Source organism: Urocampus carinirostris, chromosome 8 (genome assembly GCF_059441175.1).
Source record: "Urocampus carinirostris isolate Australia breed hairy pipefish chromosome 8, RoL_Ucar_1.0, whole genome shotgun sequence".
In the NCBI taxonomy this organism is placed as follows: domain Eukaryota; kingdom Metazoa; phylum Chordata; class Actinopteri; order Syngnathiformes; family Syngnathidae; genus Urocampus; species Urocampus carinirostris.
The window spans coordinates 18,214,311-18,229,516 of record NC_142356.1 but is presented as its reverse complement, the minus strand read 5'-3'; the positions used below and the strand labels follow the sequence as shown (position 1 = coordinate 18,229,516).

Below are 15,206 nucleotides of genomic sequence, written 5' to 3'. Positions count from 1 at the left end.
CCACCCACTCAGGAAAAAAAAAGGAAAGGGTAAAATACACTAACTGGGTGTCAGCGGACACACACAGACACGCACTTCCAATATATTCAACGACGCATCAAAGAGATGGAAATAATAACTCACACACCATCGCGTGCAAATTCAGAGTAGATAATTTTCCACATGCATTAAATCAATGCCGGTAATGTATATGCCACGCATATGCAACACAGACACAAACATAAAACACACATACTCCTAATACACTCTTTGGGATCATGTACAAATTTGTATATCAGTGTGTTCATCTACACAATATTACCTCCTGATATGCAATGAAAATCATACAATTTTTTTTCAAAAATATCATTTAATTTAAACATTTTAATCCTTTATTGGGATTATATGAAAACTGGTATATGTCCAATAACATGGAGAATTGTTTAGGTGTTTAATTCCTGCAAATGAATAAATTGATGCCATAATTTTTAAAGGCATTTTCAAAGCATGTATATAATCATAAAAGAGACTGCAAAAATGTGCTTGCATAATATTTAGATTATAGACGATAGGTATGTATTAATGCATGTATTTTTCCTTATATCCAATGTTTTAAGAGTGCCATGAATCATAGAGATAATTAATTTGGATTAGTACACTATAATAATGTTGCGAAATAAACCTAAAATTATATAGTTTTCCGTGGTTTATAAATTGTTTTTTTTTCTCGAAAAGTAAAAACATAAACAAGAAAATGCATTAACTTATTTTGGGCTTTTTTGCAAAAAAAAAAAAGAAAAAGAAAGAAAACGAGGCGTGCACCTTCACTTCTAAAATAAATGGAGGAGGGAGGTTTGAAACAGTACCTCGTCCAGTTCTCGGCCCATTGTCGACCTGTCGCACTTGATAGGAAGCCGCGTTACAGCACCCTTGCAAGGGAGAGAAGGGAGACGCTATTTTAGAGATAACGGCTAAAAGCGCGCCCACACACACGCCCGCTCGCACACACACGCACGCGCGAACGTTCCGATCCTCGAGTGGCGCTCAGGTCGCTGGGGAAGCGGCCTGCGCATTGGTGCGCTTCCCCCCCAAAATAACAATTAAAAAAAAAATGAGATGTAGAAAATAGATACGTTAAATCGGGGACCATTTCTGTAACGATCGCAGCAATGACAAATAATCCATCTTCTCCGTTTTTTTCCTGTTTTTCTTGCCTCTAATAATCATTTTCGTTTAAACTAAAATGTTTCAATTTTAGCATGCACTAATGTCAGTTTTTAATTTTGTTGCGCATGTTTCAATGAAAATAAACATTCTAACAGATGTAACTAAACGATAAGAGACGGTTCTGAGTTATGTTTTAACATTATGGCACACCAATTCTAAAAATAATAATAATAAAACAACGAATTTCGATTTAAAGTGTATTAAAAAGAAACGTTTTAAAATGTCACTTTATTAAACTGTATTACAAAGTGTAGGTTGATTCATTTCTTTAATAAAACAACGACATCCATTTCGAACTGTTTTGAAAACATTTAAAAATGCGTTGTTTTTTTTTGCAAAATATTCCAAAGACGTGAGTTGTTTTCAATTTAAATAAACTACACAAACAATAAACTGAAATAAAACGTCACGGATTTGTTTCACGAACAATCGCTTCAAATAATATCACGATGCTCATTTATTTTGCACAAAAAAAAGGTTTCTCCTCACATATCAACTAAAATGTTCAATTTATCCCTCGTTTGTGGGTAAATGTGCATGCTCAAGAACTGTTGAAAAACGATTTTAGTGTTTAAACAGACGGTGGAAAAAATCCGGCCTTATTTTTAAACAGTAAATTTGCACCCAAGGGTGCTGCCTAAAACAGAAAATCCTGAAGCGTTAAGATAGGGATGTGCCAAAGGATGCAGGTGCTGGTCATATCCACATGATTCACGCAGCATCCTTAAATACATAAGAATATGCATTTATAAAAACTACTGCTTTAGTTATGCCTCGTGCACGCGTGCACAAAGGTTTTGAAACGAAAACTTTCCCCTACACGCTTGTTGCGCAACAGTGCCTGGTACGGAGAGCCTCACAAGTCCCGCAATGATGGACAACAAGCCAACAAGCATCCCCTATCTGCTCTGTCTCCCCCTTTTCGCGCACATACTCTTGCATGCACGTGCGCGCTTGAATACACGCCCTCACACAACATCGAACCCAAACTCGATAAAAGAAACCAGGGAAATATAACAGACAACCAGGTTAATTTCTAAGAAAGTGAGAAGCCAAACAAGTAAAATTCTAAAACTACACGAGAGGAAGAGAGGAGACAATATTGGATGCACCCCCTTCCTCACAGCTCACATCATATTTTTCATCTGATCATCAGAAACTGTCTCCTCCACCTCTTGTCAAACCTCCCTCTCCGAGAAATTGATGTTTTTCCAAATGAAACCAAAAAGAAACTCCAACAGTGAACGTGTATGATCAACTCCATTACAATGTGTGGATTTACGCACCACAATCCTCCTATTTTACACTTTTTTTCAGAAGTCAAACCCCAGCAGCACTTGTAACTTTGACGCTCGTTGTTTTGTTGTGGGTACAACAAAAGTTTTGGGTGGGGGGTGGAGGATTTAGTGAGGTCTCTGTACCTGCTGGGACATTCTGTAGAGGAGGTTGCCGTCAGTGCTCTGCTGCTGCCATGTCCCCATGAAGCCCGGCTGCTCGGCACTCGGCGGTCTGGTGCCGAACTGCATGGAGCGTTCGCCCACTTCCCCGGCGCCCGCACCGCCGCTGCGACTACTGGAGGGCTCCCTTTCCGGGCCGTGGTCAGCCTGGGGAGGGGGAGAAGGAGGAGCGGGAGGCGCTGAAGGAGGAGGCGGCGTGCTGCGGGGCGGCTCCGGGTCACTGGTGCTGGTGGTCGTGGCGGTGGCGGGCTCCTGTGGGGCTGCGCGGCGCTCACTGCTGCCTCTCACATCTGCCTCCTTGGACTTGATGCGAGAGAGGAAGGACGAGAAGAGGGAGGGGGGGTGAAAAGTATAAGTTAAGGTGGGTTCTTTTGGGGTTGCCCTCCTTTTTTTAGCAGGAGGGGGCGCGCGTAAATTGCAATCATGCAACAGCCCCTTGAGTTGGAGGTGATGTGGACGCAGACTAAAGTGGGGAGGTGCAAAGGAGGGGTGTGCGCGTATTTTTGGACACAAACACACTCTCAAAAACGAACTGCAATATGAAAAACCCATCTAAAACTAAAGTAAAAAGACATTCAGGAGTGTGTAAAAGAAACCAAAGCGGCTTACCATCAACTCTGTGTGTGTCCCGGCAAAGTGAAGATGAGGAGTGCGAGCGCGCGCCACCAGCTTCTTCTCTCTCTCGATCTCTCTCTTACTCTTTCTCAAACTCCTTCTTTCTCTTTCTCTTACTCCCCCCTCTCTCTGTTTCTCTTTCTCTGTTCTCCTACTTCTGCGCGCTCCACCACGTGTGCTCCCCGTAAGCGCACGGATGGTGCATGTGAATGGGTGTGCGCGCGCGTTCCGGACTGGGATGCTCAATGACATTGCACTGAACGTTTCCTTTCTCTCTTTCTCTCTCTCTTGCTCGATCACATACACCTCCTTGGATCAGGGTGAAGGAGGCGGGGGCAAAGTGAAAGAGTGGAGAAGGAGGAAGGGGTGGTGGGTGTTTGTCTTGCTACCTCATTACAATGTTTGCTGCTGGTGTCTCTCTAACGCTCTTGGGCACACACTCACCCGTTTAGATTGTCCCAACACACGCTCATAGAGTTCATTTATTCATCTATTTATTTATGTATTTGCTTTTTATATAGCTCCAAATGTGAGTTCATGGCTCTTAAGGAGTGGGGGCAACCTTTGTCCTCAACCCAATTGATAAAAAGAAAAACAAATATTTCTTCTCGAAGCGAGAATGTGGGGCGTAGATTTATTTTACATATAACTTGCAAACTGTATTAGCTCATTTGTGCAGGGGTTACGTTCCAAAAAGAAACTGTGATAGGCGAAATCTGTGAAGTAAAATCCTTAAAAAAAAAAAATATATATATATATATATATATATATGATTCTACAATTAAACACTCTATTATACACTGAAACAAAGAAATCAACTCTTATTTACAGGCTTAAGCAATTGTGTAAACAATAAAAGTACTGCGAATGGTCAAATAATAATAAGCGAGGAGATTGTTTAGCCAATCAGAAAGGAGAACACGATGCACATTGCAAATTGGTGACGCAGCAAAACCGAGAAAAGTAAACCGGGTCATAGCAAGGGATGATTACATATAAGGGCATAGTTTTGGCATGGACAAAGGGGAGGTGTCCCCACCAATACCGAGCAATCAATGTTTTGTTCCCATCAAATATTATGTTATCACTTAAAAATGTGTTCTATCTCCACCTATGCCAAGACATATGCCCTTGACTGCATACACAAAACTGTAAAATTACCTTTTGTCAACCAAATTCATGAAAAATTACATATTATATTTTAGTAAGAATTTTGGGGTGCTTACTAGTGGAATAACAGGCTTCCCATTTTTCTTCTTTATACACATGACCAATACATCGGCTGATATTTGTAAAAAAACAACAACATTCTTACAGTGTTTAAAAATACCAAAATCTAAAAAAATAACCTGCACAAACACACCCAAAGTCAAACAGTGGCAAACAAACAATCAATAGACTTGTCTATAGACAAAAATCTGCTGCCTTTGTTTGACTTTCTGCGACTCTAATGAGAAACTAATGGAACGTAGGCAGTCTGCCACCAATCCACACACATGTATGCACACACATGTATGCACAAACATGTATGCACACACATGTACAAGCCCCCGCCCCTCCCCCTGCAGGGGCTCTTGGATTTTAATTAAGAAAAAAATGAGGAAGAGGTTCCATTTTAGCCAAATTGGTCCCCACAGCAGAAGCAGTCAAAAAGTGAAGGGGGGAATTGATACACACATATGCACACCCAAACACATCTACATGAATATGCACGTCACCAGAGTATAGAACGAGTGAGTGGGCTACTCCTTCTACGAGGAGGTCGTCCCAATATGCATGTCCTCCTGAGCTTCATTGGCACCGCCTCAAATTGGTCATGAAAGATGTGCAGCAACCCCCTTCCTGGCCCAGTCCCACCTCCCACGCTTGCCTCGTCACTAAAGAACACTCGGAATAAAAAAGAAAGGATTGTGCCTTAAAATCTCGATTTTTGAATATCACAAAAGTGTTGATCCGAACTTGTCTTTTGGATAAAATACACATCTGAATACATATTTGTATTATAGTCCGGCCAGAGTCAAGACCTAACTATAATTGCTAAAGATGTAAAAAAGACAAAAAAAAACCTCCAGCCCTCAATATGTAATAAAATCACAATCCAGGGAAAAGAAGCAGCCAATAATCTTTGAGAAAATGAGACATCTTGGCCCAAACCCTTGACTTAATTGGGCAGAAGTCCTCAAGAAGTGACCAATAGTGGGCATTATACTCGCAATCTCATACTCAAACATGTATTCAAAGTCATGTCCCGTTTGTGTGGCCCGTGAGACGATGCTGAAAGAGTAACAATAGAAAAGGAGCATCCAACAATGTCTTTCATTTTTGAATATGCCCACTGGATGTCACCAAAGCCAGGCGCCACAACCAAAGCACCCACTGTAGTTGAAATTGCTGACTATCGTTAATCAACCAGAGATCATTGACGAAACGAATCCCAGTCTCCAACTTTTATTCTAAGAAAAATATTAACTAACAAGGCGATATGAAAAATATTAATTTTTTAGAATAGCACTTGGGTGTCTGCAGAAGTTTGAAGACGCTCTAGAACCTTTCCATAATAAATAGGAAATCTAAGAGTTAGGTTCCCATATCCAGGTAAATATATTCTTAAAAAAATAAAAGCAGAAATAATTTTAAATCAGTAAATCAATCAGTTAAATTAGTGTTTGTGTGCTATCTTTGGCACCTACCGGTCTGTGAGTTCCGCCGAGTTAAATAAACTGTAGTGGAAATAACTTGCCTCTTTTTAAACAAATGCACAGTTGATAAAAAAAACAAAAGTTTAAATCTTAGTAAAGGAAAAATATTCAGGACCAACGCTGCCCCAAAAAATTATTTTATAATCAACAATCTTACATCCCTGAATCATAATTTAACTGTGAACCTCTGAAAATACCCCCAGCCCTCTAGCCATTTTTTTGCGAGTCTGGCCTCCGTAAGAATGTTTTTTCTTTTCTACCATCCGGCCCCCGAGCTAAAATGAGTTTGACATTTCTAGTCTAGTAGGTTAATTTCAGACAGTAACAATTTGTATTATCAAATGAGTTGCACATTGTAATTTAACTATGGAGTTTTAATCTAGGCCACTCCGTTATAGTAAAAGGGAAGTAAACATTTTTTACATTGCATTTCTCAGGCAAAAATGGGTCTCCTTTAATGCATGCAACTCTGCTTATTTAGATGAAAGGACAAAATGGAGGGTAGGATCTGCTTTTCTGCATCATGTCCCCGCAATGTCCTCTTTTCATTTTCATTTTTTTTTAAATTTCAAGTAGCACTCTTGTTTCAAAACAAGCTCGACATCTGTTTAGAAGCTGTCATTTGTGCACTAGCCTCCATGGCTGGGCAGAGGTGGGTAGAGTAGCCAAAATCAAAAAAATAAATGAAACACGTGTAGCACCAAGTAGCATAATTAAAGCCCCAATACTTATCTTAACAGGTACTGCAACCAGAACAACAAACTAGCCCATGAACTTGAACAAAGGAGACATTGCATATTGTAGTGGGTACGTGGCACCCTTTTTAAGGGGAACATGCTTTTTGATGCTCCTCCTCTTCTGTGTTTTCTTAGTCGGTATTGCTAACCGTAATTTTCGATCCGTTTCCTCCGTAAAGAACGTTTCCCTCGCTGAAGTTAAATATGGTCACGTGACGAGGCTGCTACGTTTGATTGGTCAAACATGGTAGCGCCTTAGCAGAGACAGACAGACGCGTACTTACGTGGAAGGGATTTATTAAGTAACGGAGTAACAAATTTGCTTAATGTACCGCAGTAAAGTATTTTTTTCTGAAAACAAATTTACTCAAGTAAAAGTATAGAGATTGAAAAATACTATTAGAAGTAAAACTTTCCCTTACTCAAGTAGAAGTGACAGAGTAAATTTACTTGTCACTAAAGCAAAGAATATCAAAGAACAAGGTAGGAAAGAAAAAAAGAAAGGACAAGAAAGAAGGAGAAGACAACAAAAACGAAGGGTGATGGTACAACGAAAACGAGAAAGAGAAGAATGAAAGGGAATAAGAAGGGTCATTAGTATACACGACGGCAAGAATGGAAGGAATGAAAGATGGAAAAGTAGAAAAGAGCAGATGTACTTCGTTACTACCCACCTCTGTGGCTGGGTAATGGCGTCAAAGAGACAGAAAATAATGGGAAAGTGTCCCGGGGTAGTGACAAGATGCTGCAGGGAAATGTCCTTTTTTCTATTTGAAATGCCATGAGAAAGGGCCACCATCAGCCCCCAACTACCCTGGGGGAAAGGGTCCATGACGAAGACCGTATAATTAACTAGAGGCTCAGCTACGGATCAATTACCAGACAAGCAAGTGATAGGCCAATCAATGCAAGATCATCAGCCTCGTTATCAGTGTTGCAACTCATTAGAGGAAAAGTGAGGTAGAGAGAAGAGAGGCGGAAGATTTGAGGGGCGGGCGGAGGAGAGGGTAGTAAGGGGAGGGTCAAAAACGGCTTCTGTTTTTTTTCTTTTGGTGGCAGCGTGAAGCCTCTGAAGACAGAGAGCAGCCGGCTCTGCGGCAACAGCCACTGAGGCTTGTACGGATCGATACAAGAGTGGCTGTGAGGTTAAAGCACTGCCACTGCATCCTTACTCCCCAGACACAAGCGCACACACATAAGTACACACAAATACACAGTGTCATGACAACACCGCCTCTGTGAAAAGTCTGCATCAGCTCAATGCTTTCATCTAGTCCGTCTAGTGCGTTGTCTGCAAGGAGTGTTGCCGTACAATAAGAAAGTTCCAAATGTTACCATCTCGAGGGGATTCGTGTCATATACAGACACAGACATTGGAAAACAAAAGCACAGACTTTAAGAAATACTTCTTGGTAGAACTTATTTTGGAGTTGTCCTGAAAATATTTTGCATTTAGATGGTGAAATAGTTTGTAGGAGCTAAAATGATGCTTGTGTGAAGAAGAGGAAGGGCGATGGAGGAAGAAGAGAATGATACAAAGCAAGAAGAATTGTTAGAAGAATACAAGGAAGAACACAAAGGAGAAGGAAAGGAAAAATAAATAAAAAGTAGAAGTAAATGCAAAAGAAAGGAAATGACAAAAATGAAGGCCGATGGGACAAACAACTGAATAAGATATGGTACGATACAGAGAAAGACAAAAAAGAGGAATATAAGATAAAAAGGTGTGGAAGAAAATGATGAAGAAGAACAACGAGGCAAGGATTAACAAGTAGATTATGATAAAACAGGAAGAAGAGAAGGAAGACGACAAAAACAAAGAGTGATTGGACAGAGAAAGTAATAAGCAAAAAAGAGAAGGGTTGAAGAAGGCATATCAAAAGGTGAGGGATAAGGGAAACAAGAAAGGAAGAGAAAGTAGATGAAAAGGGAATAGAGGAAAATAACAAAGAGGAAGTGTGATGGGAGAAACAACAGGAAGATAAAGAGGATGACAAAAAAGTGGAAAAAGAAGTGGAAGGTAAAAGAAGAGGTTGAATAAAATGAAGAAGAACAATCAACGAAGAAAAAGGGGGATAATAAAATATGTGAAGAGAAAGAACTTGACAAAAATGAAGGGTAATGGGACAGTGAAAAGGGGCAAAAGAAAAGAGGACAAAAAAGAAACTCAGGGAGTAGGAAGGAAAAAGAGAAAGAGAAAGTAGATAAAATGGAAAATGACAAAGAGGAAGCGTTATGGCAAAGAACAATGAGATAAAGCAAAACATTAGAAAGTAGAAGAAGAGAAAAGTTAGAGAATAAGATGAAATTAGTGGAAGAAGTGGAAGAAAATGACAAAGAACAAGGTAAGAAAGAAGGAAGATAGGAAGAGAAAGGAGACAAAGAAGACAGTTGAAACGATGAAAAGGAGATAGAGAAGAGGGAAATGGAATAAGAAGGGTCAATGGTATACACGACGGCAAGAATGGAAGGAATGAAATAATGAAAAAGTAAAAGAAAAGTAAAAAAAAGAGGGAAACGTCAAAGAGAATTAAAGAATAGGAAGATAAAAATAAAGTAGTGGAAGAGGAAAATGAAGGAAAGGGACCAAAAATTAAGAAATTAAAGAAGAACACGGCAATAAAGAAGGAGGGGACAAAGGAAAAATAGGAAGTGAAAGAAGAATAAGAAAACAAAAGAGATGAAGAATGATGGGACAATGAAAACAAAAATACGGAGACAAATAAGTGGAAGAAAAAGAAAAATGTACGTGTAAATGAAAAGGAAAATAAAGAAGAAGAAGGCAAGGGTAAAAAAAGAATTAGGATAAAAAAATGAAGAGTAATATGTAAAAAAAGAAGGAAATGCAAAGTACAGCTTTCTAGGGGAAAACCAAGTTGGTTCGCGCGAGTCACGCCTGACCACAAGACTGAATTGATGGCTCAGGGCTGCAACTGTCTGTGACCTTTAGCTTATTTTTTTGTCAATCATAGTCATTTAGCTAGTTAGTGAGCGAACCAGCTCGCTTAACGTGATGTTCCTCTGTTTTATTGGCTTCAGGTAGATGTACAAATTCAATTTTCAATTGATGACACATTTCACGGAAATATGGGAACTGCAAAAACATGTACATGCTTTATGTTGAAAAAACACATCACTTAGTTAGCTTCGGTGTTTGGGAAATTACTGAGAAAAGTAATTAGCTTCTATGTAAAAGCACCTTACTCTAAAAGTAACTATTTAGTTACACATTACTGTATAAACTTAAATTAAAGCCTAACCCCTAAAATATTTCGAAATAGCGACATGATTATAAAAATAGAAGGCAATGTGCACACCAACCCATGGAAGCGGTGCCCCCTAGTATTTCTTTGCTTGTGCAATCCTGACAGCTTGCAAACTAACACAGCCGAGACACTCCATATCCATTTTGTCTTTTGTGTTTAAACCGCTTGAAGATTTCCTTCTCCATTTCTGGAGAATCTCCAACAAGTATACTGTTTTTTCTCTAGTCATGGTGCATTACAAGAACATTACAAATAAAAATACCAAAAAGTATTTTACCTTAAATTCTCCATTAATTCCGTTCTTTCTGCATACCCCATGCCCCTCCCCCGCGCCCTGCATACCATTCGCTACTGGTGCCACACAACCAAATATGCAAACTCATACCCTGATATCAGTATTTTATTTTACAGTTTACAGCTTAGATGTAAGTATATATGGTGGGGAGAATAGCAGAATATCAGTAGGGAGGAATTACTGCCCTCGTACTCTTTTCATGAGACTGCGTCACCGTAACTATTTTTTTTAAGGTAGATATAAACACGCCCACGCTTCTCAGATGATGTATTTAGAGTTGTGTTGCTGGCAGGTTGAGAGTCGTATATTACTTTGTGAGCGGAGTAACGGAGTTGAGTTTAAAAGATTTATTAAAATGTGTAATAGAACTGAGAGTAGTTCTAGGAACATGTTCCTTTGGAACAAATTGCCCCCAACAATGGTTAGCTCAAGTGATGAACCGAAGTTCATACCGCAGGAAAATCTGATTTTTAAACCTGTATTTGGTTTTTTGAAGTCCGTCTGAAGGGCAAATATCCAAGTTTTCCACACCAGAACCAGGCCACTTTTATATGTGGTTCTCCATCCATCCATTATCTGTGCTGGAGCCCATCTAAGCTGTCTTCGGGCAGTGAGCAGGGGACACCCTGAACTGGTTGCCAGCCAGTCGAAGGGCACACAGGGACAAAAAAGACTCACTCATTCATTCAAACCCAGGGACAATTTGAACCAGCCAATTAACCTGACATGCATGTTTTGGAATGTGGGAGGAAACTGGTCTGCCCAAAGGAAACCCACACAGACACGGGGAGAACATGCAAACTCCGCACGGGGAGGCCGCAGTAGCTGGAATTGAACCGTGGACCTCTGCACCCAGCCTCCGTGCTGCTTATATGTGGTCCTAAATCAGATAAATATTTGATCTTTTAGAATGTGTGAACAGTCGAGACACGGGAATCTTAGGTAAGACAGATTTAAAGTGGTGTATTTGTTTATATGAGACATGGGGTCTGGTATTACTGTTAATTCATACATTTCATCAAAGCATCTAATATCACACAGTGAAATACACGTAAAAAGCAAAGAAAATTTAGCTTTTGTTTCGGAGGGCGGGTTTAGCCGTTTGGTTGAATGCTGTGTCAAAATATATGGTGTGGCTCTCTCCCTCCCAAAAAATAAAATGATTTTTCAAACCCCTACAATGGGTTTTTAGTCTTCAAAATATTTAAAAATTAAAAAAAAATTGTAATACTGTCATATTCCAGGTATTCCTCATTAGCATGACATGATGCCCTTAGTATTTTTAGTTTTTTCCAGACTACCGTATTTTCCGCACTATAAGGCGCACCTAAAACCCTTTTTTTTTTTTTCAAAAGCTGACCATGCGCCTTATAATACAGTGCGCCTTATTTATGGATCAATATTAAGTCGCAAAGTCTTCCAACTAACTTGCAGCCGCCGACTAGATTTTCCCCCGAACGCCAAGTAGTCCGGGTGAATGCTGGGATTTATTTACCGGCGTTTCATTGGCTAACCAATGTGTCAATCATCATTTGAATCGATCACTATTGGCTAAAGTTTTTCGGAGGTCAAGGGGCGGATCCTTTTTATCATTTACAGGCTGGCATAGGCTTAAGCGGCAAAACAAAGCCTGCAATTGGCCGAAAAAGACGTGTCAATCATCAGTTGAATCGATCACTATTTGCTATAGTGCAGAAAATACGGTAATTTTCAGTAGGGTGTATATACTGTTAGGTCATGCACCCAAGAGTTAATTAATCACCAAAAAAATGAAACTAGCACAGAAAAGGCATTTTTCTTTTTAAATTGAAAATCGCGTCGAAAATGCAATCCTGGTCTGAAAAAATTGCAAGTGTGTTTTTCCCCGAAATCGTGCATGCCTATCTACTGTCTCACAAAAAGTTTTAATCAAAACATCGGAAATGAGCATCAATCTCTGCAGTGTGAAATGCAGAGTTGTACTGTCTTTGACCTTTGGCTAATATTTAGCGTCAACTGCTTTTATACAATTATACTATTACTGTTGTTTTTTTTATCAAAATAATCATTAGAGATGGTATCACCTCGACCTGAATGGGATCGCCGCGGGCTGCCTGCTCCCGCCAATGACCCGATTCCTGCCTTACGGGGGATGCTCGCGCTAATAGATCGGCGCCGGATGCGTGCGTCCATGTGACAAGGCATAGCGTGTCGATCAGATGGCACCGAGTTGGAACGGAGATAGAAGTGTCCCTGTTTGCTGACGGAGCCACAGGACATCACATGAGCGCGAGAGCGCTTGTGATTGCGGGCCAAGGGGAGATGGTGGCGGGGCCACGCAAAGGTCTCCGCCAAGACGGATGCTAAGCTAAGCGGCCACATGATTGCCGGCTGTCACCCGACGAGGCACCCTGACTAGGGAAGAATAAGGGCAACTTTTCTTGATGAAGATGTTTGACACATTTTGAATACAGTGGAACCTTGGTTTTCGAACGCCTCTCAGTTCGAACAAATCGGAGTCCGACCAAAAATTTTGAGAAATTCTTGCTTCGCTGTTCGGTCAAAAAATCGGAGTTTGAACGCCGGTAATGCGTGAGTGCGTACGCTAGGGTGCGATGCTGAGCGGCGTACGGGGTGTTTTAGCCCCTAATTATGCCTCCGAAGAAAGTCAGTGCAAGCAGCAAAGTTGCTACAGGTGAAAAAAGAAAAGTAGTGCGTACAACTATTGCATTTAGGAAAGAAATAATAGCAAAATATGAAGGAGGTGTGTGAGTGTCTGATCTTGCTAGGGAATACAGCATGGCTAAATCTACGATCAGTACGATACTAAAGAATAAAGAGGCTGTGAAATCTACTGATGTGGCTAAGGGAGTGAGTGCTATAAGCAAGCAACGGCTGCAAGTTTTGGAAGAGGTTGAAAAACTATAACAATAATTTTCCTTCCTCCTCCATCCCTCTCCCCACCGTCCACCTGCGCCTTCTGCTGACCACCACAAAGGTAAGAAATCCTATTCATAATTCTTTTCTTTATCCTTTTTTTAATTTTTACACGTTCATGTTAGCGTAATCTTTCATACGGAAGATTACGATAACACGAACTTATGATTAGCCTGGGTTAGCTTTATGTTTACGTTAAACATTCAAGGTAAACATTCAGGGTGTTGGAACGGAGCCCAACATTCAGGGTGTTGGAACGCAGCCCCCTTTCCAATGAACCGCTCACCACTTGTTGTGGAGACCCGGGTGCTAAATGACTTGCAAACGACCTGATTTTTTTATTTTTACACGTTCATGTTAGCGTAATCTTTCGTATGGAAGATTACGATAACGCAAACGTAGGATTAGCCTGGGTTAGCTTTATGTTTACGTTAAACATTCAAGGTAAACATTCAGGGTGTTGGAACGGATTAAAACGATTTACATTATTTTTAATGGGAAAAATAATTTTGGTGATCGAACAAAACGGTTTTCGAACAGAGTTCTGGAACAGATTATGGTTGAGAACCGAGGTTCCACTGTACTTGAATTGTCAGACGGTGGAATTGTAAGTTAATCGTTAGGGTCTGACATATCTCCTACCACAAGATGACCCCAACCAAGGTTTGAACTGGGCACAGGTGTGTCAAATTATCACACAAGTGTGCCCAATTATCCCAAACCCTTTACATTTAAAAGGATATTTTGAACATTACACGCTGTCGACAAATGTTGCAAAACATTGTATGGAATGGGAATCAAACTCGAATGAAAGTGCCAAAACCTAACCACTAGATCACTCGTGGCATCCGAAAAAGTAAACGATCTTTCTCACCATCACACTGTTTTTACTCACAGTGTCTGAAATGAATGTTAGAGAATGGAGAAAACAGCGAGTCATCAAGCAAATATTAAAAAAATGCAAACAGCACGACTGTTTTATCCATTCTCTAACATTCATTTCTGGCACATGGAGTAGAACTAGTGTGGTTATGAGATAATATCCAATGCCTTTTTATATGTCAACTGTATCACTGGTGGTCTTGTGGTTCCCACCATCACATAGGGGATGTGTTTTTTATTGATCAATCAATGCACAAATACACTAGTGCATTGTAAAACCTTGCGCAGTAATATACTCGTATAAATATACTTTTTTGAATTCTCCAATAAGTATACATTGCCAAGCTTGTCCACCATATTTGGCGGTTTATAAGGCGCACCAAATTATAAAGTGCACCAATTTGAGTTTTTTAAATCTGGATCATAAATGGATTAATAGATTATCAATTATGGATTATGGATTAATAAAAATTCAACAGGTGACTTGAGACAAAATACTTGATTCAAACAGTATCGGGTTTGAGATGCTTACCTGCGAGGCAATATTGCCCCTTTGAGAAGCTTGAATTAGTTGAAAGCTGAGACGCCGATTCATTTTCTTTGCAAAAACAAAGGAATTTTTTAATATTTTAATTTTTTAAACATATATACCTGTACTCATCAAGTTTCCATATCGGTTTCTCTTTAAAATACACCCCAAAATGAACAATAGTAAAGTGACTATTATGAAAATGATAATAAATGTAACAAATATGATCAATATACTTCTTATTAATTACTTGATTTGAAGCTAATTATTATTTTTTTATTTCTCTCAATTCATCCCAATGCAAAGTTACAATAGATTCAGAATGAAAAACATTGTAAAATAATAAAAAAAAACGAAAGAAAAATTGTCAGGAAATATCTGTAGCTTATCCTGGTCCATTCTTTTATGTCAATGGATTATATAAAATAATTATAATTACCAGAATAATAGGAAGAAATAAATATGTAAATACAAAATTAATAGTTAATATTTACGTACATATTTTTTTAATTAGATAAAAATCTTATAGTAAAATGTTAATAATAAAAAATAAATTCTTAATTGTATTGATATTTATAATGTATGTTTCATTTCGTTCAAAAAT

The 15,206-nt window shown here is 39.4% G+C and overlaps 1 protein-coding gene across 5 annotated transcripts in view; it reads right to left on the bottom strand.

Moving 5' to 3' along the window:
• Positions 1 to 15,206, bottom strand: part of bnc2 (basonuclin zinc finger protein 2) — a 269,137-nt gene that overhangs the window by 125,997 nt on the left and 127,934 nt on the right. For 2 of the 5 annotated variants that reach the window (XM_088341837.1, XM_088341841.1), the window contains exons 2-3: positions 2,628 to 2,966; positions 846 to 908 (exon numbers count right to left, since the gene is read on the bottom strand). In XM_088341837.1, the coding sequence (XP_088197963.1) occupies positions 846 to 908; positions 2,628 to 2,966 (402 nt within the window). Of the gene's footprint in view, positions 1 to 845; positions 909 to 2,627; positions 2,967 to 3,272; positions 3,490 to 15,206 lie in introns of those variants that run through there. The other 3 variants (XM_088341839.1, XM_088341840.1, XM_088341838.1) reach the window with 3 other exon arrangements.